The 24,598-nt window shown below is 51.7% G+C and overlaps 1 protein-coding gene across 4 annotated transcripts in view; it reads right to left on the bottom strand.

Annotated features, from left to right (window-relative positions):
• The window catches only part of SLC35F3 (solute carrier family 35 member F3), a 311,515-nt gene that overhangs the window by 97,983 nt on the left and 188,934 nt on the right, over positions 1-24,598 (bottom strand). For 3 of the 4 annotated variants that reach the window (XR_007471239.1, XM_049696870.1, XM_033408876.2), the window contains one exon: positions 7,840-8,164. Coding sequence is in view for 3 of the 4 variants with exons in the window: in XM_049696870.1 (XP_049552827.1) it covers positions 7,840-8,164 (325 nt within the window). In the remaining variant the exon portion in view is untranslated. Of the gene's footprint in view, positions 1-7,839; positions 8,165-23,377; positions 24,212-24,598 lie in introns of those variants that run through there. The other variant, XM_012537362.3, reaches the window with a different exon arrangement.

Raw genomic sequence — 24,598 nt, 5'->3', positions numbered from 1 at the left:
ATGAATGAATGAGTGAGTAACGGGGGCTAACCCAGGCTTTTGGGTGTGGACGGGGTGAGGAGATGCTAGTATAACCACAAGCGCCTTCAGAAGGACAGACAGACAGGTCCCCAGCCTGACATCAATGTTTCTCTGCCCAGCACCTCCACTCCAGCCCTGCCCCATCTTTCTTCACAGCACTCGGCACCCTCTGACCTACTGTATTCTAGTTGTTTGCTGTTTGCCTCCCCACTAAAAGGTAAGCTCCATGAAGGCGGGAATTTTCATTTGCTTGGGTCACTGCTGTTTCCCTAGCACCTAAAACAGTGCCTGAGGGACTTCCCTGGTGGCACAGTGGTTAAGAATCCACCTGCCAATGCAGGGGACACGGGTTCGAGCCTTGGTCACATGCTGCAGAGCAACTAAGCCCCTGCGCCACAACTACTGAAGCCCACGTGCCTAGAGCCCGCGCTCCGCAACAAGAGAAGCCACTGCAATGAGAAGCCTGCGCACCACAACGAAGAGTAGCCCCCGTTCGCCGCGACTACAGAAAGCCCACGTGCAGCAGCGAAGACCCAACACGGTCATAAATAAATAAATTTATTTATTTAAAAAATAATCAAAAAATAAAAGAATGCCTGACATACAGAAAACCCCTGGCAGATTCTGCGGAAGGAGTGAAGGGCTATCTCTGTCTTCTTAGAATGCAGGGTCCCTGTGGACTTGTTTACAGAGCGCCCTCACCCTCTGCAGAACAACTGTTGATGGCAGCAACGGGCCAGAGCACGGCCAGGGCTCAGGGAAGAAAAAGCAAGCAAGAGGTCCCATCAGCGCGCATCAGCTCGGAGGCCCGGCAGTGCCAGGAGGGCAGGGCGTGCTGGGGCATCGCTATTAACGGCGGCCTCGGCCGCGCGTTCATACTCACATCGGGCCTGAAAAACATGTACTGGTGTTTCCCAGAAAGGAGGTTTCCCTCGCCAATTTCCAGAATGCTTGAGTTGAGTGAGAAAATAACCACTGAAATGCTTGTCACCAACACAGGAGTTTGCTTTCAACTGAAGAAGTAGCTGACAATTCAAAGCAAGAGACCTGGCCTCGTAATACTTCAAGGTCTACACCCAAAACAAAGAAACAAACAAAACCCCAAAATACTGAGTCATTCTACCTCTGACGTGAAACAGGCACATGTTCTGTAACCAGTTATGTGATTAGCACTCTCCTGCTTTTGAAAGCAGCTCTGATTATATCAGTCCTGGATTCAACAACTTTCAGAGGCTCCCACTGCCTGGGGAATAAAGCCCAGCCCCTTAAGCCAGCACCCACAGGGCCCCCCACCCCGGCCTCTGACTGTTTAGTCCCGCACTCCACGTGGCCCTGTCCTCGAATCTAAGCTGCAGCCCAGCCAGCCTGCCCCACTGTTGCCTGCCATTACACCCCATTCTGTTTTTCATACGGGTCTCTCTCCCACTTGGATGTGAGCTCCTAAGGTCGGGAACAACATCTGTGTCACTCACACGTGCCCACATGCCCCCGCGGATGAAAAGTGCCACCTGCCATACCAGTAGACAAAGGATGTGGCAGCCACCGAGCCATCACATCACAGCCGCCCCGACGGCGTGCCCGGAGGGAACTCAGGATGGAAGCAGGACGCCCACCACCAAGCCCTCAGCCGCTGCAGCCACCCCCAACCCTATGCCCTGAGAGGACTCAGGATGGGGAAGCACAGGACGCTGGCCCCAGAGAGCTGAGGTGCACATCCAAGCGATGATTTCTGTGAGCGCAGACTCTTGCAGCTTCCCATGCATAGAAAAGCGCTGAATTCCTTAACTTTGAGATATCTGGTTTTCTTTAATGAACGGTAATCTTCTGATGTTCCGACTACCTGGTGTTTGTTGCAAAAACTCCTGTATATCCTGGCTATCCCCTTACCTCTTCGGAACAGTCCCTCAGAGCGATCTGAGAGGCTGTGTCCCGGGCTTAAGCCCTCAGAACGTCCACTGAATAAAACATAACTCTCAGCTTTTAGGTTGTGCATTTTTTTCAGTCGACACCCCGACACACAGACATCAAGCCCACGCCTGTTCTACGGGCCCGGCCCCCGTGTGCCCTCCGTTCCGTCCTTAACAGAGGGATGGTGGCACTGCTGAAGGTCCAGTCTGATGGCTCCTCTGCCCCCCACTCCCACCGCCTGCCCACATTCGCACCAGAAGCCAACCTTCTCTGCATATGCGTGTAGGAGTCAGGGGGTCTGCTGCCGCCTGCCCTTCCGCTCCTCTGCGGCTCTCCACCCGCTTTCCACCCCCGATCAGAGCTTCCCATGGGCCGTGCTCTCTCAGCCTCTGTGCCATTCCCACGCTACTCTGCCTGCCTGGGACTCAGCGCCTACAGGACCATCTGCTTGCCTTCCAAGAGACTGCTCCTCGGTCATTTCCTCTAAGAACCCTTTCCGCCTGTCCCAAGAGCCGCGCACCTGGGCCTCTCCCTTGGGCCCCCTGCACACATCCTCACCTTGCCTGGCTATCTGACTCCCTTAGCGGGATGCGGGCTCCTTGAAGACAAGGACCAGCTATGCTTCCATCCCTGAGAAGAGGTGCGATAACCACTTCCAGAAGGAGGGAGCCTGCAGATGGTGACCGCTCTGCCCTGCTCCTGAGACTCTGAAAGTTTCAGCGGCGAGACCCCTCATGGATCCCGCGTAAGTCTGTGCCGCTACGAACGCACAGCCGGCCCTCGGGGGACTGAAGACAAACGAGTGGCATCAAAACTGCCCTTCCTTGGCTCAGAACGTCTGCGGGCGTTTCTGAAACGGAATAAACTGGCTAGCTTCCAGAAGCCTGGAACTACAAAAGACCGAGGGAAACATCTGTCACCGCTGTATCGTTCGTTCACTTCTCTGGCAGGCGCAGGAGAGCAGAAGCTTTGCTCATGAAAAGAGGTCAGTACTGGGAGAAGTTCCCGGAAGGCCTTCTGACAAGCCGGCAAGTGCCCCACATCTGCTCTGGCTGATTTCTGCTGGCCGTGGCAGGCCTGGGATCCGAGACGCTGTCCTCCTGTCCCAGGGTCAGAGGGGCTGGGAGGCTGCGTGTCATCACACCTGCCCTGGACAGTCTCCCCAGGGCTATGAACCTGACACGGCCTCCCCTGTGTGCCTCCCTCTGGCGCCTGGCTTTGCACAGACTCCTGGGAGCTGAACCCCCTCTCAGGTCACGCCTACAGTTTCTGCAGCGCCCACACGCATCTCTGTGGCCAGAGCCCTCCCTGGGTCCTGGACACTACTGCTTCCTCAGGGCACCTCTGAGACTGGCTGTCAGTGAGAAACAGGGAAGGTGAGGGAGGGGTGTTGATGGTCTGAGGAAAGAGAAGAGCTCACTTTACTCCCGGAGGTCTGGGGTGGTGTCACTGGGGAGACCACAGGCTTGAGGCTGAAAACCCAGGACAGCTGGGCTTGAGAGGTTTTCACATGCACACTCTCATTCCTGACAATAGTGCCCCATCATCACCCCGATCATTCCAGAATGCCCTGTGCAGCCAGCAGACCTGCAAGCTGATTTCTGCAAGGTGTAACACCTGCATGACCCTGCAGGGGTTGGCCACTCCCTGTAAGACCCACCCCTGCAGTTTAAACAGGCCACCACGAGGCGGCCGATGAACTGACCAGCGGCTGCCTCGCACCCCGTGGAGAATATCACAATAGGGTTTCTGGCATTTTTATGGCATTTCACAGTCCACGTACGGGGTCTCATACGATCACACGACAACCTTTTGTGCTGGGCAGTGCGTGTGTCATCACCCTCCGTTTACAAATGAGCATCTGAGGCTCCCGGAGCTTAAAAGACTTGCCCATGGAGCCTCCCCTCCCTTGCAAGTGGCAGCGGAGTAGGACTCAAAACAGCCCTGGGGCCTGAAGCCAGTCACTCATGGTACGGTGAGTCCTGCTTCCTACTTGCTTGGGCAGATCAGCAACCTTTTAAAAACTGTGCAGCTGAGACTCAACAACTCCAGGGCCTTTACAGTCCAAGCCCAGCCCATGGGTCAGCACCATTAGCATCTCCTGGAATCTCCTTAGGAAAGCAGAGCCTCGGGTCCACACAGACCTACGGAATCATCGTCGGCTCTTCAGCAAGATCTCGGAGACGCCTAGGGTTTGAGGAGCCCTGTGTGAGGCACCACCTGCTTTCCTCCCTGTGCTTTGGGTGACCCTTCTAGCTTCACGTTGGGGAAGTAGCCTCGGCGGGGAGGGCTCAGAGAAAAGAAACTTCTACCTGATTGCTTCTTGAAAACCACAAGAAAAGCTGGCTTATTGGGCCAGCTTCCCTCTCTGAAAACGGTCTCTACCTTTTCCCTTTTCTCCCCAGCTCCCTGCTGCAACACTTTCACCCAAAGACACATCTCCTCAGTTGACTCTCCATCTTCTCCATTCACTCTGATACAAGCACAAACATGGAAGATGTGATTTCAGTTTGCCTTGACTTCTGGGATTCCTAAAGTCTGTTTAAAGAACTCGCAATTCGGTAGGGGATGAAAAGGTACAAATTACTGATACCAAGCAGGACCCTGTGGGGCTCCTGGGCACAAAAGCCTTTCTGTGTCCCCCATTTGTTGATTACAGGAAGTAGGCTTCATTCAGCCTCCAAGACCTTCCCTGAGTTCCAGGGGGCAGGTTCAGACCGTTGCAAATTAGGGAAGGGAGGGGATACAAAGACAAGAGAGGAACAGTCAAGAAACAATAGCTCAGCCTTGGGGCAGGGTAGGGTTCCCCCTCAAGGGATACACAGAACACTATCTTTGAGCTGTTTTGCAGACACTGAAACCCTCACCAGGTGGAAGAAGTTAACTGTTTGCTGCCCACAAGCACGTAGACCCCAGACTGGTCGGAACCAGAAGGTTGATGATGCAGACTCCCGCTTACCTCACCACCAACCAATCGAAGAAGGTCCATGAGCTGATCACACCCTCTTTGAACCACTGCTATAAAACTCCTCACTACTCCCTCCAGGTCGGGACACACAGTTTTGAGGGCATTAGCCCGCTGTGTCCCCCTTCGCCTGGCAAAGCAATAAAGCTCTTCTTTTCTACTTCACCCAAAATTCTGTCTCTGAGATTCAGTTCGGTGTTGGGGTACAGACGCCTGATTCGGCTTCACTACTAGGTATAAAACAAGCTACAAGGATATATGGTACGATACAGGGAATATAGCCAATATTTTACAATAACTATAAATGGAGTATAACCTTTAAAAATGGTGGGTCACCATATTGCACACCTGCAACTTACACAATACTGTACATCGACTATACTTCAATTAAAAAAAAAACCCGGCCAAAAAAATAAAGAACTCCCAGTTCGAGTTGTGACACAGCGACACATTTTTCTCTCCTTTTTTTGAGAAAGAATGCCCCTTCACTCCTCCAGTGGTGTGCATGGCTTAACCGACATACCCAAAAATTGGCTGCTAAATTAGCAGCTCTGTTTAGCCACAGGGAGAACACAGTTTACAATCAAAGATTTTTTTAAGTGGTGAGCTAAGCTTTATTACAGAAATTGGGCAAGGTTTGAACTGGCTTCTCTAATCAAGTGATGGTTTTGCCCCCTGCCCCCCACTGTTCTCCAGTTGACACACCCGTCACCATCCTCCTCTCATGATTCTTCCCAGATACTTTTTACAGGAAGACAATAAGCTTCCTTATCAAGGAAGTCAAGGTGTGATGTCTTTCTATGTTTAATCTGTTTCAATGACCTTTCATTTTTTCCTCCCTTGACCTTCTACCCAACTTCGTTGCTAAAAGAGCTTCCTTCCTTCTGCATTGTTTTCAGCACAATTGGTTAATGGTGCCAGGCCTGCCCTAAGTGGCCAGCAATGCTAGTTTGGTCCCAAGGTGTCCCGTTGAGGATACATCTTTAGGGGAGTAGAGGTTCCTGCTCCTCAGGGGAGGCCCTCTTTGAGCTGCCATGTTTGAAGGGAGCAGCGAAAGACCGTTTCATCTTCCCTCCAGTAATTCTCCATCAAGAAAGGGCACATGAGCTCACTTTATGAGAGGCAGCAGCAAAATATTCTACTCCGTTTCAAGAAAGGCAAACTCCTAATTACAAACTGAATACTCTCAGGGCTCCTTTACTGTTAAATACATCATTTACTGAATACTTGCTTTTCTCTGGGACTAAAAGCAGGCCGTTATTTCTCCCTTGCCTTTGGGACAATCTGGGGCCCTGTCGACGTTCCTAAACCGATTTGTTTCAGCCTGCTTTCCGCTGCTGCTCAGAAGAGGTACGTCAAGTGTCTCTTGAACAATTTCTGGCTGGTCCATGAAGCCACTGGTTTAAGTCAACGCTGGCAATGCCCCGGGCCTGGGCAACGGTTCCAGGCTCCAGGCTGCCACGTGCTTTGCTTTGAGAATCCCCTCTGAGTCCCTTCCAGCACGGGGACCTGTGACGCCGGTCTTGTGACTCAATCTGAGCTCCAGCAGTGCCTCTTCTTCTAGCATGAGCGCTCTGACTTACAACTTTTAAAGGAGCCGGTCCAAATTCCCTCTGAACACTACAGCTCCAAGTCTAACTTTACAGCGACAAAACGGTAGAATCTCAGAAAGAATTCTGATCGGAGTGTAACCTCCATTCCCAAACCTCCTTGCTCCTTGGACCCAATGACGTTTTTAGCTAGCTTGCAACTTCTAAGGGTAACTTTTCAGAATGCGGCTGAAGTCTGAAGCAGATAGTAAATGGGATGTGGTGATTGTATGCGGGGGGTGCTTGGTGGGGTGGCGGTGAAGTGGGGAAGAAGGCGGTACTGAAAGAGTAATACAGCCCTCAGCTTTCAAATTTGTTCCCACCTCTGGGGCTGACGAAAGATACATTCCCAGGGCCTATCTGGTCACCTTGGCCAGCATGCTTCCCCTGGGGTTTTTTTTTCTGAGTAGATCTGATTTGGGCCAACAGTGGGTCCTTGACGTAGCCACAGAAGACCTCAGCTTTGGGTGACCATGAGATCCAGGGACTGGCACAGATGGGACCCCGAGGCCAACACTGACCATCCGACCCCCAAGGAGGCTGGGGGAGCCCTGCTGTACGTTGTGGCAGAGGGCTGGTGTCAGGGTTTCTGTCCTCTTTTAAAGGGAGGTCATATCAATGAGGAAATACCGTGAGATCATATCAACGAGAAAATACAGTCAACAGAGCTCAAAGAGTACCTTGACTTTGACGACCCCATGGGTCTGCCAGATGTTCAGACCCATGCAACCACATAACCAAAGGAGGAAAAGGCTTGGGTTGGAGAGGAGAGGAGAAATCTTCACCACGAACATCGCATATCAACGAGAAAATACAGTCAACAGAGCTCAAAGAGTACCTTGACTTTGACGACCCCATGGGTCTGCCAGACGTTCAGACCCATGCAACCACATAACCAAAGGAGGAAAAGGCTTGGGTTGGAGAGGAGAGGAGAAATCTTCACCACGAACATCGCCACGTGGGAAGGTAAGTTACAGGAAGCAGCCGGGTCCCCTGGCTCCATGGACCTGTCCCCAGCCCAGTCTGAGGAGGGATAAAAGAGCTACAGGGTTTTCCCATTTCTACCCTTTCTGGGCACCTACCACAGCACACCTCCGGAAGATGCTGCCTTCTCCTGTCTACTATAAAGCAGTTCCTAGCGTTGAGGGGCTCGAGGCAGAGGAAAGGTGTTACCACTCTGAGGGGAGAGGATGCCGAGCCTGCAACCTCACTAAGACAGCAGGTGACACGGTGACTTCTCGCCACGGTGCCCACTGGCCCCTCCCAGTGACCGCCACTAGGGCAGCCCGGTAGCATCAGCGATCGGGAGAGCAGCCCAGCGCCGGGCCGGCATCCTGGCATCCCGGAGCCACCTACCTGTATCTCTGCTTCACCGACTGTTTCTCTGCCGACTTGCAGACGTGGCCCGCGTAGTACAACGGGAAGAATAAAAAGTTCCAGTTGGTGGCAAACCACGTCAGGGTGAAGGGAGCATCGAACTTCCTGAAGGTCAGCTTGGCGAGCTGGGTGGCACCGGCCCAGGAGGAACACACGCACAGCACCACTGCCACGCCCCAGAAGATCTTCTTGAGCTGCGCCTGGGAACATCTCCAGCAGCGAGGGCTCGGTCTCCCGCCCGTGTCGGTCCCCACCGGCGCCTGGGCCTCTGCCGGGCCCGGGGGGTCCCGGGGGCGCTCCTCCCCTGGGGGAAGAGAGGGGCACGGTTAACCGGGGCCTCCACACGTCCACCGTGGCCAGGAGCAAGAGAGCAACCAACTGTCATTGTCATGGCCAGCCACCCGGGGGAGGGAAGTGGAGATGGGGATAGGGGCGTGGACGCAGCTTCCTGAAACAAAACTTAAAGACATTTTCAGTGGTTTCCTTCTCCCCTAGAATCTTGACCCTCAAAAGATGGTGCATGGGCTGGCAGCATCAGGACCATCCCCAGCCTGTTGGCAATGGAGAATCTCAGGAACCCTGGCGTCAGAATCTTTACTTCGAGAGGTGCTCTCTGGGCCCATCTGGAGAAGTGGAAGCATTTCTCCAGAACCCACGGAGTGGCTCAAATAGTTCACCAAGTGTCAGCTCACACGGAGTGATGTGCTACCCAGCCTGGGCAGTGCTAGGGGCTGCAGGTTCCCCCCCTGAGGAGGTCATAGGTCTTGACCTCTAAAAGCTCCCAGGACATTGAGAGAAGCTCCTCCCCACCTGTTACTTAAGGGCAGGGATGCCAAGAGTCTCATCTTCTTTTGCACGGAGAGCCAAAGAAGATCTGTCTCTCTTATTTCTCTATTTGCTCTTGCTGACTTCCAGCTGATGGCCGTCAGTCCCACTTTGAAGTGTTACTTAAAAACCACAGCCTCTGGCAGCTGGTGCTGTGCAAGGCCTCAGACGCTCTTGTGTGACTCCTGGAAACCAGGCTACAGGCCAGAGCACGGCTGTGCAGCAGCACTGTTCCCACAGACCATGAGGAGGGTGGAAAAGGCGTTATTTTCCACTGTTTGGTTTTCATTCATGATTGTGTGCAGGTCAGTCCTCTGGAAATTTAAACAGAGCTGTAACTTGTATCAGATGTGACCGTGGATGGATGTGAATTTCCAGGCGACAGCCTACTTGCCTTTTATGTGTTCAGCCAGGCACTTAGCTGAATGAGGGCACACAGTATAGGGGTACAGGAGATGGGTACAAAACATAATGGCGTCAAATGTACTCTATGGATTTTGTTTAAACTTAGCAGTAACTTAAATAGCTCTAATACCATGAAACCAAGTTTTGTACATCATACTGTCTGAAATATAATAATCCTACGAGGAAAAATCCTGATTCAAGGTAGCCTATTATACAGGGATTAGCTAATCCTATCATTAATTGACAGGTCTGGTTTTATCTCTTTCCTTTTTTTTTTTTTGTTTTTGGCCTCACCTCGTGGCTTGTGGGATCTTAGTTCCCCGACCAGGGATCGAACCCGGCCTTCAGCAGTGAAAGCGCTGAGTCCCAACCACTAGACCACCAGGGAATTCCCTGGTTGTATCTCTTTTAGCCAAAGGTCATCCTAAGCCTTCGTGGCTGGCCAAGGAGAGATAATGTCTTTACTGACCCAAAATCCTTGACCCCATCTGTACTGTGCTTCTTTACCTGCTTTATTAATATTTAATCTCCCTCTTCCTCTTTCTTTCCATGTGTGTATATACCTGAGTCAGAAAACCCTTGGAAAACCAAGTGGCTGACCACCTCTGAACTTCCAACAAGTTGTCTGCTTCTGGCATGGGCTGCAGGGCAGGGAGAAGCAGAGGGGGCAAACGCAAGGCAGATTCCTCCCCTTTTGTTTGATGCCCTCCCACCAGGACGTCTTGATTTTGTTCACAAGGAATCCCTACAACTTATGGCAAATTCATTTTCAGACAGAAGCATGCACGTTTCAATTTATACACTGGTTCTCTGACATTTGGGGTGGGCCTCTGCAACCCTTCACTACTGGGATAATTTTCAAGCAGTGTTGTGGGCTGGCAGATTCCTCGACTGCCAGCATCAACCATCAGAAAGTCCTACTGAAAAGATAATTACGGAGATGAAAAAGAAGTCCACCTAGAAAGGCAATGCAGTTTCACGGTACTAACTGGCCATTTAAGAAGGGAGTCTGGAGGAGGTTGAAAACAATTCAGGCTCACAGCGTGTTTTTTCATCTAGTTTTGCATTACGGCAGATTAAGTTTTAAGTTTTAAAACTTAAAGGATGAAGCGGAGACTGATGCTATGGTGCTGTTACAATGAAAGAGAAAAATCACCAAATCATGTAAGATTGTACTGTTCAAATGCTTTTACAGATTTGGATAAAAGAAGTTATTCTCTAACTTTGTAAGCTCTCTGGCTTATTTGACCAGGGGAATACTGATAATACACAAACAAAATAAAGACATGTTGCGCTCTATTATTTAAAAATAAGATAGAACGATGTTTCCCGAAGTGTAACGCAGTTAACAGGTATTATAAGAAAAAAAGGATCCCACAATCAGAAAAGCTTGGGAAACACCAGGTAAGTCAGACAGGTTCCTTTGCTGTAGGAGTATTCAGGGCTAATGGATGTGGTGGATTTCCAAAAGGCAGCTAGAGAATGTGTGCTTCCCATATTATCTAAATGTAACACCTGCGATAGGACTGGGGTCCCTTGGAACACACTTTGGGAAACACTGGACTAGACCCATAAAGAATCAGAGGTATCCAAACCTAATTCATTGCAAACTTTCCGTTTCCCCACACCGAGTCTCTTATAGTAATAATCACTTACCAATCTCAATACCCGCTCATTCCTAAGAATTCTTTTAAACTAGACCTACTTCATGTAAACTAAAAATATTCTTTACAGAATCTTTAGAAAAGTACTGCATGGAATAAATAAAAAGCAACGCACTGTATACTAATCTTAGTACCCAGAGATATCGCTGGACATTTTGCTGCACTTTTCCCAGTCTTTTTGTATCTTTGCACGAAACACACACACGCACACACACACACACACACACACACACAGCAAAACTGGGAGCATTCTGTATTTTCGGCCAGCAGTCATTCACCCTGATGCATAAGAGCATGGACTTTATAAATCTCACAGGGCTCTGTACAGTACGACACATCCTAGGAGCGTTTCAATCCGCCATGAAGTCTCCATCTGCCGTGTGCCAAGAACTCTGGGCGGTCAATAAATAAATATAAAACATGATTACGTCCTGCTCTTCAGGAACTTACAGTCTATCTGGGAGTGACAAAATGGATCTATGAAAGAAGTACCGAACAACTACAAATGGAGTGATTTGACTGTAACACAAATTCTGAAGACAGCGCAACCAGTGTGGGCTGTGATCACAGCAAGAAGGGCCGGAGAAAGCGGAAGCTTGGCCTGGGCCTTGCAGTATAGAAAGGCTGAGGAACAAGAGAAGCAAAGTTCAGGGTCTGCCCCAGGAGCGGTGAGGAAGGTGGTGAGATCTGAAATCCACCGTTTCCTTGGCCCACTGTGATGCTCAATCTTGCTTTGGTCAGACACGCAGTAGGAGAAGTGGCCAGGCTGGTGGAAGGGACTTCAGCAAGTTCAGATTTTGGAATTTACATTCTCTAGGAAGTAAATATACATTGTACGTGCCCCAGTGTCCATAACAAACAGATAAAATTAGTTGAAGCATAGGTATAGAATGACATAATGAATTTGGTTAGCAGACGCGTTTATTCTCCGCGATTTGAAACGCAACAAATGCATCCCACCCTACCATTCTCAAGGTCATTTTCAACAAGCTGTCCAACTGATGCTCAGATTTCAGAGAGAAGGAATTACACTGGGGCGGGGGGGTGGGGGCGGAATATCCACTCTCAAAAGCCTCGCATATCTTCCCGTGCGAGAAACTTTGGTTTACTTTCTCTCCCCTCCTAAATTAACAAGTCGAGGGATTCCTCTGTGCCTGGTATCTCTCTTGTATCACCCCTGAAAGAGGCAGTACAGAGTGCCTCGAAGAAATCAGTACTGAGTGAGCCTCACGCTGTGTCCTGTCCCAGCTCCTCTGACTCTTAATCACACAACTAGAAATACTGTTTATGTCACCCTCACTCACTAACATCCCCTCCCCACTAACAACCCCTCTATTTATGATCTTGAACTTTCCATCTTAACCTTGCACTTGAGCCAAGAGTTCTGGGCTCAGCGCAAAGTAGATTATATTCTCTGGCCCAATGGTTGTGCTGACAGATGCGGTCACTGCTGCCTCTAAAGGCTTAGTTTACGCCACTTAAATCACTCGGAAGCGCTGGGGGACAGGCGGGCTCCCCCCAGTTCTATTGCCAGAGCTGCCTCCACTGAGCATTTTGGAGAAAGGGGTGTGTGTGTGTGTGTGTGTGTGTGTGTGTGTGTAAGGGGAGTGTTCTCCAGTATACAATGTATACTCCACAGCGTGCCAAGATATAACCGTACCTGTGCGTGAACTTCCATCCTGAGCTCTGCTCTGAGTCAGGCAATTTACTGAAACCATGTATTAGTCCTACCTGCAGAATCACACCTGATACTTCTCTCCTACCAGGAATCTATAAAACACATGCACTCTTCGGTCAAGCAGTACCTAGAGGCAATGTCTGCTCAGCGGAAGGAAACTCTAGGTCCTAATGGGTGAGCTGGAGGTCTGGTTTAGCCGCTCACTCATTCTGGGACCCAGGCAAGCCCTCTGTCTCTCTCACGAGCTGTCCATTGCTTTCTGCTGAGCAAATGATGACCTGGGGGCTTTTTAAGTTTATTTAGTGAAAGCCATTTCTCCAATGAGAAAGCTAGAACAATTGGAAAAATCACTCACTCTCAACTTCGAGTTCCCATAAAATGGCTCTTGCAAACCTCCAAGAGAACACAAATGTTTCTTTTTTGAGGTCCCCTGAGAATAGGGAGACCCTTGGTGACGCTCTCTGAAGAAGTGTCCAGGAAGTTTTGCACTTAGAAAGTGCAAGAGTCATGTCTTAGGGATGAGGGACCCAGTGCTGGGCTCAAAGACCACCCACTGGCTGGCCTGGTCCCAGCCTCCTGAAAGCAGAGAGAGAGCATTGTGTAGAGACCAGGAGAAGACACCTCCCAATGACACCTCCATCAGTAAGATCTACACAGTTAATTTTTCACAGCTTTTTTTTTTTTTTTTTTTTTTTTTTTTTGCCGTACGCAGGCCTCTCACTGTTGTGGCCTCTCCCGTTGCGGAGCACAGGCTCCGGACGCGCAGGCTCAGTGGCCATGGCTCACGGGTCCAGCCGCTCCGCGGCATGTGGGATCCTCCCGGACCGGGGCACGAACCCACATCCCCTGCATCGGCAGGCGGACTCTCAGCCACTGCGCCACCAGGGAAGCCCCTCAAAGCTTTTTTGAGGCTTAATTTTCATAACCATAAAATTCACTTGTTTCAGGATTGCAATTCATGACCCTCAGTAAATCTACAGAATCGTGAAACTGTATCACCACCATCCAGTCTTAGAACATTTCCATCACCACAAAATGGGTCCTCACGCACATCTGTACTTGCTCCCCATTCCCCCCGCCTCAACCCCAGCCAACCACAAATCTGCTTTCCATGTGTACAGATTTCCCTCCTTTGTAGATTTCACATGACTTTGTAAACTTTCACATCTGACTTCTTTCATTCAGCATAATGTATTTGGGGCTCCTCCACGGCACACATAGCATGGAGTTCATTCTTTCTACGTCTGGGTAGTAGTCTATAAGGATAGTCCATATTTTGTTTTTGTTCTTAACTTATTTATTTTTGGCTGCATTGGGTCTTCATTGCTGCACACGGGCTTTCTCTAGTTGCGGCGAGTGGGGGCTACTCTTCGTTGCGGTGCGAGGGGTTCTCATCACAGTGGGCAGAGCACGGGCTCTAGGGGTGCGGGCTTCAGTAGTTGTGGCACGAGGGCTCAGTAGTTGTGGCTCGTGGGCTCTAGAGCGCAGGCTCCATAGTTGTGGTGCACGGGCTTAGTTGCTCCGCGGCATGTGGGATCTTCCCTGACCAGGGCTTGAACCTGTGTCCCCTGCGTTGGCAGGCAGATTCTTAACCACTGCACCACCAGGGAAGCCCCATATTTTGTTTATCCAGTCATCAGTTGATGGACAGGGGTATAGTTTCCAGTTTTTTTGGCTACTGTGAATAAGGCTGCTATGAACACTCATATATAAGTCTTTGTGTGGATATGTTTTCGTCTCTCTTGGGTGGACTAGTTAAATTTTTAGGCCACTCAGCCCACCAACATTTATTGACACCTACTGTGGGGCATAAGGCAGACACCCCCTTCCCTAGGAGAGCCTGCTCAGCCTGAGTGGAGGGGCTTACAATGTCCACGTCATAGATGGTTCTGTGTCTCCAAATCCAACCCAAACAAACACAGTTGACGGCTGCTCTGGGAATACAGCCACCACCCTTTTATTTTTCTGGATTGCCCAGGGGAAGAGGGCTTGATGAACAATTTTCCCATTTGTTGATCACTGATGCATATACCCGTTCAGGGCCCAGCCACCCAACTAAATAGCTTTTATAAAATCAGGAGCTTGGAAGAAAGCTTTTGTTTATGGCCATTTGCAAGTGTAATTCATCTCCCAAAAATGCAGTTCGGGTTCTGTTTGTCTCATCTACTCATTAAATACTTGCTCAGTGAATTTATGGGTGATTGTTTTTTCTCAGGCAGTGGTTTGGAGGAAAGGAAAGAAAAGGCTCTCTCGTGTATCAGGCCACCATGGGCCCTGGGTGTCCCCAAAGCAATCCTGATTTTACATATCCCGACCAATGATGTCCACCTGTAGCTGCCAGACCATCGGTTTGGATTCTTGGACTTTGGGTCAGAAAATGTTCCCACTATTCATACATGCTGAGACCTCAGCCGTGCTCCTAACTGGCACCTGTCCCTGGGAAAAGATAGAATCCACAGATAATTAAACTTGACTCTGAGTAAGGGAGAAGAAGGAGGGCACAGGGACGTAAAAGACAAGTGACAGTTATTTTTTAATTTTTTTAGGCCGTGCCGTGTGGCTTGCAGGATATTAGTTCCCCAACCAGGGAACTGAACCTGGGCCCACAGCGGTGAAAGCGCCAAGTATTAACCACTGGATGGCCAGGGAATCCCCCAAGTGCCAGTTAAACACACAGCATATATGCCATGTTCTCTGCCAGGAGATGATATACCTTTTTTAAAAAACCTGTCTTAATGTTGGAGTGTGACTATCCTTGCTTTGCGGATGGGACAGCTGAGGGTCTGACAGTTACTCTCCCAAGGTCACAGACTAGTGAGGGGCTCAGTGCAGTTCCAAGCATCTGTCTGACTCCAAAGCAACCACAGGAATGCAGAGCATCCTTAGTCTTCCCTTTGGAAGTTGATCCGGGCCATGGTGCTGAACACCCCAGTCAGAACTGCCGATCACTAAAGAGGGACTTCAAGATTCCAAGAGGACAGACTTTGCTTTTAAATTTGGAACATCTGAGTATGTATGGAACTCTGGGCTGGGACTCACCAGCACGGAATGAGGGCTGTTATGAGATGAGTGTCTGTGTCCTCCCTCAGTTTATATGCTAAGACTATAACCTCCAGTATGGCTGTATTTGCAGATGGAGCCTCTAAGGATATAATGAAGGTTAAATGAGGTCATAAGGGTGGGGCCCTGATCTGATAGGGTTGGTGGACTTATATTCTCCTGTCTTCTCTTTGTGCACATAGAGGGGAAGCATGTGAGGGCACAGCAAGGAGGTGGCCATCTACAAACCAGGAAGAGAGTCCCCACCAGAAACCAAATTTGCCCACACCTTGATCTTGGACTTCCAGCCTGCAGAACTGTGAGAAAATAAATGTCTGTTAAGTCATCCAAGCTGCGGTACTTTGTCATGGCAACCTCAGCAGACTGACCTGAGGGTATTACAGAAGGGACTGTGCTGTGTTTGTGAAGGTGTGAGGCACAGACCGAGAGCTGTCACTGTGCTGGACAGGGTGAGGTGACGAGCTGTGGATGACTATTTACTGTGACAACCTCTTAGGAGAAGAAATAATTACCATATCATAGCCAAGAGAAGACTACAGCGACATGCAATGTGCGATCCTAGATCGGATCCTAGAACAGAAAAAGGACATATGGTTAAAAACCAAAGAAACCCAAATAAAGTACGAACTTTAGTTAATAAGAATGCGCCAATATTGGTTCATTAATTGTGACAAATGTACCATACTGAGAGAAGATGTTAATAATAGAGGAAACTGGGTGTGAAGTAGTTAACAACTCTTTGCAGTGTCTCTGCAACTTTTCTGTAAGTCTAAACTATTCTAAAATAAAAGATATATTAAAATAAAGAAAGAAAGAACTGCCGCAGATGACTAGATTAGAAATATCAGGTACTAATATTTGTCTGCCTTCTCTGAATTGCTTAAGTCTTTGTTGTCATTCCTGGAGATCAGTGTGTAGAGACAGAAGAAAACCTGGCAGCTGCAAAGTTGTTTTTAAAAACCCAAATTCTTTCCCTGGTGTGGATACAGAATTGGGAGGTGAATGAAGGCTGCTTTTTGCGGGGTGGAGTGGGATGATGGGAGGTTTGTCCGAGATTCCCCGGAAGTTCCACCCGGCTGCAGAGCTAGTCTGAATCAGGCCTAGATCTGGTCCACTCTCCTGCCATCACCACCACTCTAGTGAACAGACACTCGTACCGGCCTTTCTGCCCCACTCCTCACATCCTTAGAGGTCCCCGAATAACTCCCAATGTCCAAATCACAGTGCCTCTTGCAGTGGATTTAAGACAATTCTGGAATGTTCACAGCCCAAGGCGCACGTGAGAACGTGACTGGATACGGGTAAGCTTGAAATAATGCCCTTTGCACCTTGAGGGCGGGAAGAGGCCACTTGGGAGGGGAGCAAGGGCCTGTTTGGACCCGTGGTCTGAAGACACCTGGGCTGGAGGGGATCAGTTTTAATCCCCGTGCCTGCCAGTCGTGGCCTGTTCAGCCTCCAGAAGTCTCACCATTTCCACCGCCCGCCCGGGCACATGACACCTCTGCACACAGCAGACGCTCACCAGGGACCGATCAGCAGATATTCCAGCGCTGCTGGTGACCCGCACACAAACACCGACACAAGCACACACCCCTCTTCTCTGCCATTTCTATCTATCAGAGGATACGCCCTCACATCCATGTGGTGGGAATCTGGCTGCCACGTCTCACGGGGAGAGCGGGGCTCAGGAGGGCAGACTGCGTGCAGCACGGCCCCCCAGGAAGCAAGGGGTGCGTGGAGCCTTCCCCCCGGAGGGGAGCAGGGGAACAAGGGTGATATTTTAACTGCTGGCCTGGGGGGTTACACAACTCATCTTGATGCACGAAGCATTGTCTTCTAATACATCCTGTTCTCAGTGGAGTCGTGTAACGTACATCTGTAAGGCAGGACTGAGCTTGCGTGAGGTATGACAGGTGTCGTCCTCGGCTTCACTCCTCCCCGAGGGCAGGCCCTCTGCATGGGCTGAGGGTGATGGGCTGAGCTCGTCCCGGGCAGAGGGGCTTTGCTGTGGAAACGCCTGGGCCAGCCTCAGGCAAAGCTGAGAAGCAGCATGCTCCTCTCTGGGATCTTTCTAGACGGCTTTTTGTACCCCCGTCATCGGGGGGCCGCTGTCTGGAGTCCCGTGCTTTCCTGCTGCTGAAGAGTCACAGAATCTAAGTGCTCGCCTAGCTGGGCTTTCCTCTTCCTGCTCCAGCGGCAAATCCCACCCCTGAAACACACACACACATGCACACGCATATGCACACATGCACACGCACACACAAGCACACATATACACATACAAGCACATAGGCACATATATACACACATGCACACACAACCTACACACATGCACATGCACACGCATATGCACACATGCACAAGCACACATACACACAAGCACATAGGCACATATATACACACATGCACACACGTGCACACACCTACACACATGCACATGCATATGCACACATGCGCACGCACACGCACACACATACACACAAGCACACATATACACACACAAGCATATATACACACATGCACACACACAAGCACATAGGCACATATATACACACATGCACACACACCTACACACACGCACAAGCACACACATGCACACACACAAGCATATGTACACACACAAGCACACAGGCACATATATACACGCATGCACACACATAGACACATGCACATACATAAGCACATACACACACCTACTCACATGCACAAGCACACACATGCACATACACGTGTGCACACACACGCCAAACTTCTGACTTGTCCTGGGTCTAATTCCCTCAGAACTCTGCTCTCTGGTTACAGCTAGTAAAGGGTTTAATCAAATAAACCAAGCTCTGGTAATGAGTAAGCTACTTACTAGACTCATAGACTGTTCCTGCTGAAAGAGCCAATGGAAGATCTACTCTAATCCCCTTTCTTTTCAGAAAAGAGAAGCCTGGGCTCCAGGAGGTAAGGAGACACGTCCCATACATGAATCAGCTAGTGGCGGAGCAGGACACAAAAAGTGTCCTGCCCCCAGGCGGGGCTCTTCCCCTGCACGCTCCCCCCAAGTGACACGGTGTCTTCACCAGTGAGAACGGGTCACTCGCCTAAAAGGCTTTTAAGAACTACATCTCTTCTTGCCTCTCCCATACAGCTCCTGCGAACACTGTCCCACCTCTGCGAGCCTTCCATCCATCACTTCTGGGAGACAGTGCCACTTCATACATGACAAAGAAGATCCAAGTCAGCAGCGCAGGTCCTCGGCTTCCCTCCCCCGCAGCCCACATTTCTCTGTGTCTTTGCCCTCATCTCTTCCCTTCTCCTTTGCTGGGCTAACCACCCCTTCTCTGGTCCGTTCTGCTTTCCCAGGGCCCCCCTCCCCTCCCCCTCCCCCTCCCCCGCCTCTGGCTGCGTCAATCACATTCTCCTGGGGCCACCACAGACCTGTCCCAGGACCAGCCTCCTTCCTCTGGTTTCCAGAACCGCCTGCTCTCCCCAAGTCCCTCCCCTGCCCCCTAAAGAGAGCATAACTCCCCCCACCTCTCTCCCTGCTGGACACCTTTACCTGCTTTTCTTCTCCTTCCCCAAACACTCACCCCTTGCCATCTGGCTGGGGGACCAGCACCCACTTAAAACTGTTTCTACACAACCACATCCTTTGGCCGTACCTGATGCTCCACCACGCTTCCTCTTTCTTGGCTTTCTTCCTGGGGTCTCCACGATGCCCTAGGATCTGGGTTCTGCCTCCTATCTCCCTGGCGTCTGTGGCCAGCAGGCTTCTGGGCCAGCCTGTTCACCTCCACGGGGCCACCTCCCACCTGAGCTGTCACTCGGCCGCCACCGCCTCTTCCTCCCGGGTCCTTGTCTCCTACACGCCACACCTGCCCTTGAAGGAACCACCAAAGCCTCCCCTTCAACTTGTCTCAATTGGACGTCCCCTGTCTCCCTTGCTGTGACTGCCAATGGCATCTTAATCTTTATCATTTTTTTTTAATTTTATTTTTTTTGGCCGCGCCGTGCAGCTTGTGGGATCCGAGTTCCCCGACCAGGGATCGAACCCGCGCCCCCTGCAGTGGAGCCGCAGAGTTCTAACCACCAGACAGCCAGGGAATTCCCTACTCTCATTATCAAGAGGCATATATTGTAACTGTCATTTCCATACCAAAAAATGGATTCCCAGAGAGCTCTAATCATTAAACCAAAGTTACCTGCTTCAGCAGGAGTGGCGGGCCCCAAACCTAGTCCATCTAACTCCAAAGCCCTCATTCTCTCCGCAATTCTACGTGTGGCCGGCCTCTTGGGGGAATTTACTGTCTTGTGCTCAACCGTTAATTCCAGTGCACGTAATTTTACTGAACATGAATTAGCTGGTTGTGAATATAGATGATGCGAGTAAATACTCTACTAAAGATGTGTTACTGATCAATATTCAGGGTCTGAGTCCAGTGGGAATGCCAGGAAAGGAATATGAAAACAAGATGTGCTGTCCGACAGGACAGACGCCATCACCCTGGCCGGAAGTCCCTTTTCAAGCCTCGACTCCTACCTGAGGCCCAGCTGCAGACTCCTCGTGCTTTCTGGCCAGACCTGTGCACACGCCATTCCCTCTGCCCGAAAAAGCGTCCTCTCCCCTCCTTGCCTGACAAGTTTTCTCACTCCCATTGCAATGCCTCTACCTCAGATTACCCAGTTATCAGTCTCCCCGTAATACTCTGTCCCCAGCTCTGAAGCACAACTTACTACCTTGTGCCGGATAATTTATTTATCTGTATGTCTCTTTCCCACTAGACTGAAACTCCCTTAAGAGAATGAAGCTAGCGTTGCTCTTCTTTGCATTTCCAGGGCTTAGCTAAGTAGACAAAGGACACAGAGCAGGGTTGGAGGAGGTATTTGTTGGGTAAATGAAGTCATCTTGTCCACCTTCCTGTGTTTGAGTTCCACTAAGCGCTGTATTTTCTATTTTGGTTTTATATGTACCACATGCTGGTGCCTTCTTGCCTCCCCTTAGAAGACACACCGCACAAGCTAATAAATATTCCTTGCTGGCTGTGTTCCGTTCCTGAAGCCTGCCTGCCATCCACACAGAAACAGCCACAGTATGGGGACCACCTTATCCTGCACATCCAAGGCAAAACAAAATGATTCAACACTTCCAAAACAAGCACGCAAGATGCAAATGGTTTCAAAAAATAGACCCAAAGCCAAACTGAACACAAATACCAAGGGAAAAAATGCAGGCAGAGAGAAAGAGCTATATGAAAGTCTAGGCATACCCAGGGCAGGTTTAATCAGCCTTGCCCTGCAGACTCTTGCTGACACACACAGGTATCCTATACAAAATGGCCATTGGAGACTTTCTAGTATCACTGGAACGCTGCTTCTAGATACTTCTAGACGCTTGTAGATACTTCTAGATACCCCACACGCGCACTCTTTGAGAACAGCAAGAAGGTCTGCTGAAGGTGCGAGACAGTCTGTGACTGGAGGATTGCCAGATATTTATTAAGCACCTACTGTGTGCCAGGCCATGTGCTAGGTATTGTCACCTACCTACCTTCCTCACTGCATTCGTTCCCCAAATTCTGCTGAGGTAGATTGTTAGTTCTCTTCTTCAGCTGAGGAAACCGAGGCTCAGTGTTTATGATTTATACACATCACACTGCAGAAGGGGAGTCTTCATCCCCAGATCTGTCCGATTCTTAGTTTAATACACTTTCCACTATCCACAGACATTTACATGCAAATGTTGGTTTAAAAACCAAGCTCGTGGACTTCCCTGCTGGCACAGTGGTTAAGAATCCGCCTGCCAATGCAGGGGACACGGGTTCAATCCCTGGTCCGGGAAGAGCCCACATGCCACAGAGCAACTAAGCCCGTGCACCACTACTACTGAGCCTGTGCTCTAGAGCCCGTGCGCCACAACTACTGAGCCCACGAGCCACAACTACTGAAGCCCATGCACCTAGAGCCCGTGCTCCGCAACGAGAAGCCACCGCAATGAGAAGCCCGCACACCGCAACGAAGAGTAGCCCCCACTTGCCACAACTAGAGAAAGCCCGCGCACAGAAACGAAGACCCAATGCAGCCAAAAGTAAATAAATAAATTTATTAAAAAAAAACCAACAAAACCAAGCTCGTGGTTTGCCATGATTGTCCCTGCGAACAGGAGGCTCAAAGCTCACCCGGCAGTAGCCCTGAGAGACTTGTGGGAGGGTATCCCCATTTTCACCCCCTGATGGCAAACCCCAGGCCTGGCTAGAGGGAAGCACCTGTGCTTGGCATGTCACCCCCCCACCCCGACCCCTGCAGCACATGAGGTCACAGTGCCCAGCCTCGGAGGCCCGCCATACATGCCCAGCCTGATTCCGAGGGCTCCTGGGACCGGTCCTGCCCGAGGTGGGCCGGGGGCTGCCCGGGGAAGGTACCCGCTGCTGAAGAGCAGAGCTGACCTGGCTGACTTAAACAGTGCGAGCAGAGCAACTTCCTATGAAGACCGCATGAACGAGCAGACATTTCCAGTTTCCCCAAGGGAAGCGAATATCCAACCCTTCCCCTTCCCAACCTGCGCATATATCTAGGCAAGGTCCCTGAGAAAGCTTGAAAATGCAGTGCCTCACCCCGACCCCAGAGGTAGCACGTGCACTGAATTCAGGTGTAGCTCACTGATACCAAGTCTTTCCTAAGACTGGGATATGGGGGAAGGGAGGAGACAGCCACTCGAAGGAAAAAAAAAAAATCAACCTCCTAAAGGTAGGAAATGAGAAACAGGTAAGTAGTTGCAGGTTAGTGCAAAGTGATGTTCTGAAAAGCATGTATCCAACAGCCCGGGATTCCATTCCTGCTTCCCCACCTACTAGCTGTAGGTCTTGCACAAGTCCATCCACCTTTCTGGGCCTTAGAGTCCTCATCTCTAGGATGGGGGGTAATGGTACCAGGCCCGCTACTGGCGGACTTCTGTGGACCCGCCGAGTGCGGAGCACACAATTGCCCTGCTAGCTTCCGTCTTCCTCTCACCGGTTCTCAGTCTCACTGTAACAGACATGAACTCGCGAGGGGATACAGGGTCCTCGGAGACCATCACACAGAGGTCCCAGCTCCAGGGTGCCGTCCCAGGGACATAGCAGAAGCCGGGCTCCTGTTTGACTGGGCTCCTTAGTTCAGGAAAAGTGAGGGCCTGGAACTGAGGGGTCTGCTTTCCTCTCCCTGCTGCCGGTCCCTTCCCAGCCCCCCACCTGGCCAACCTGGCCAGCTCTAGGGAGACTCGGCCACTTCGCCTCTGCTTCCTGGGAGGAGGAGTCCGGGGCTGAGGCTGGCTCTCTCTGCTGCCCGTCCCATGCTTGCCACGGGAAAGCAAGGTCTGTGCTCCTGCGGGATGCCGGCTGGGTCTGAGTAAGGCACAGCTCTCCGGGGCCGCCGGGGCCGGGGGTCTCTTCCTTCCCCTGGGTTCTGCCTCAAGTCCCCGGACTGGGGGGAAAGAAGACGTTTCCAGGCTGCTCGTGGCTTTGCGCTCACCTGCTGGCCCTGCCACGGAGCGGGGCATCACTGGGCTGGTGGGCTGGGGAAGGCTCAGAGCGAGCCGAGGCGAGGCGGGGCGTGGGGGGGGGATGTCTCAGCCTGCGGCAGCCAACCCTCTCCCGCCTCGCCTCCGGCAGCGGAGCAACGCCTCTGGTCAGCCTGGGGGCATGGGGGGCGGCGGTGGGATGCTCCAGACCCAGGGGGCTCAGGACAGGCCTGGAAGGAGCCGAGGAGCCCGGGAATGAGGCAGCCGGGTGGGCAGCCCGCGGCATCTCGGGGCAGCCGGGCGGCCGAGTCGCCAGCCCCGCAGGCGCGCGGCGCTGCCCGGGGGCCACAGGTAACAGGGTGCCGGGCTCCCGTTCCAGGCCCCGCCGCCCCGGGCCGTTACCTTCCACTTTGGTGAGGGTCAGGACCGGACTGTTGCAGGCGCTCAGCGGGGCCACCCGGGCCGAGTGCTTCTTCATGATGAGCCGTCCGCCTGCAGGAGCGCCGCCGCCGATCGCCTACATGCTGGGGCCGGCTGGAGAGCGCCTCGCGGGCCCGGGGGCCTCCTCCGGGGAGGAGCGCGAGCGGCTGGCCGCCCCGGCCCTGCCTTGCCGGGCTGCCGTGTCCGCGCGGGGCTCACTGCGGCGGCCGCCCCGCGGAGCGCATCGCCTCCGGCCGCGCAGCCACTCCGCACCCGCGCGCACAGCCTCCCGCTCCGAGGTTGCCGCAAACTCCAACGTCACGTACAAGTGCGCTCCCCGCTCCCACCCCGCGGGCTCACCTGCTCCGCCCCCCGCCCCGGGCCGCCCAGCCCCGCAGCCCGGCTTCCTCCCTCGGAGCCCGGCGCCGGGTGCAGCCTCCGGGCAGCGGGCCGGCCCGCAGCTCCCCGGCAGCCCCTGCCCTTTCCTGTGACCAGCGCAGGGGAGGGAGGCCCTGCAAACTTAGCCTCAGCGCTTCACAAGTTTAAACGGGGAGTTGTTCGACTTCGGACGGAGAGCTGCCTCCTCCCTGCGCAAATTCCTGAATTATTGGTTTACGGAGCGAAGCTTCCCGCGGCTGGCATTAACGTCTTTGAATGAGTCTAGGGCACCTTTTCTGCCTGACCCCGGCGGCCAGCTCTTTTTTCTTTTGGAGACGATGCCAAGTCCAGAGAAGCAGGGCAGCCACAAGAAAACCAAGGCTTGAGATTTCTGCCCCTGCCCCAGTCCGGAGAGGCCAAACTCCCTGGGAAGCGGGGAAAGCTTCATTTCCGCCCAGATCCCAGGTTTTCGCTGCAGCTTTTGCCTCTGCAGGCACTGGTCTCACTGCTCCCACTCAGACCCACCTGTAAGCCACTGACCAATGATGCTTGATAAAGAGCAATGACATACCTCTTGCATCATCACTAGCTGGGCGATCCCTGAGTGACTCCCTGGTACCCAGGACGTTTATCCCATGACAATGCACCATCAAAAACACCCTGCCATCATCTCTGCAGGTAGGATGCACAGGACTTGTGTGGCCCCCAAACTCCAAGAGTTTTATGGGCATCTCATTCACGCATGCGCAGCCATCAGTTATCCGCTTTGGTCTCAGTCTCCACTGGGAACCTGAAGGCTCCGTAGTGACTCAAGGTGGGTTTCGT

Source organism: Orcinus orca, chromosome 14, assembly GCF_937001465.1.
Source record: "Orcinus orca chromosome 14, mOrcOrc1.1, whole genome shotgun sequence".
In the NCBI taxonomy this organism is placed as follows: Eukaryota; Metazoa; Chordata; class Mammalia; order Artiodactyla; family Delphinidae; genus Orcinus; species Orcinus orca.
This window is presented reverse-complemented; position numbering and strand designations above follow the sequence as displayed.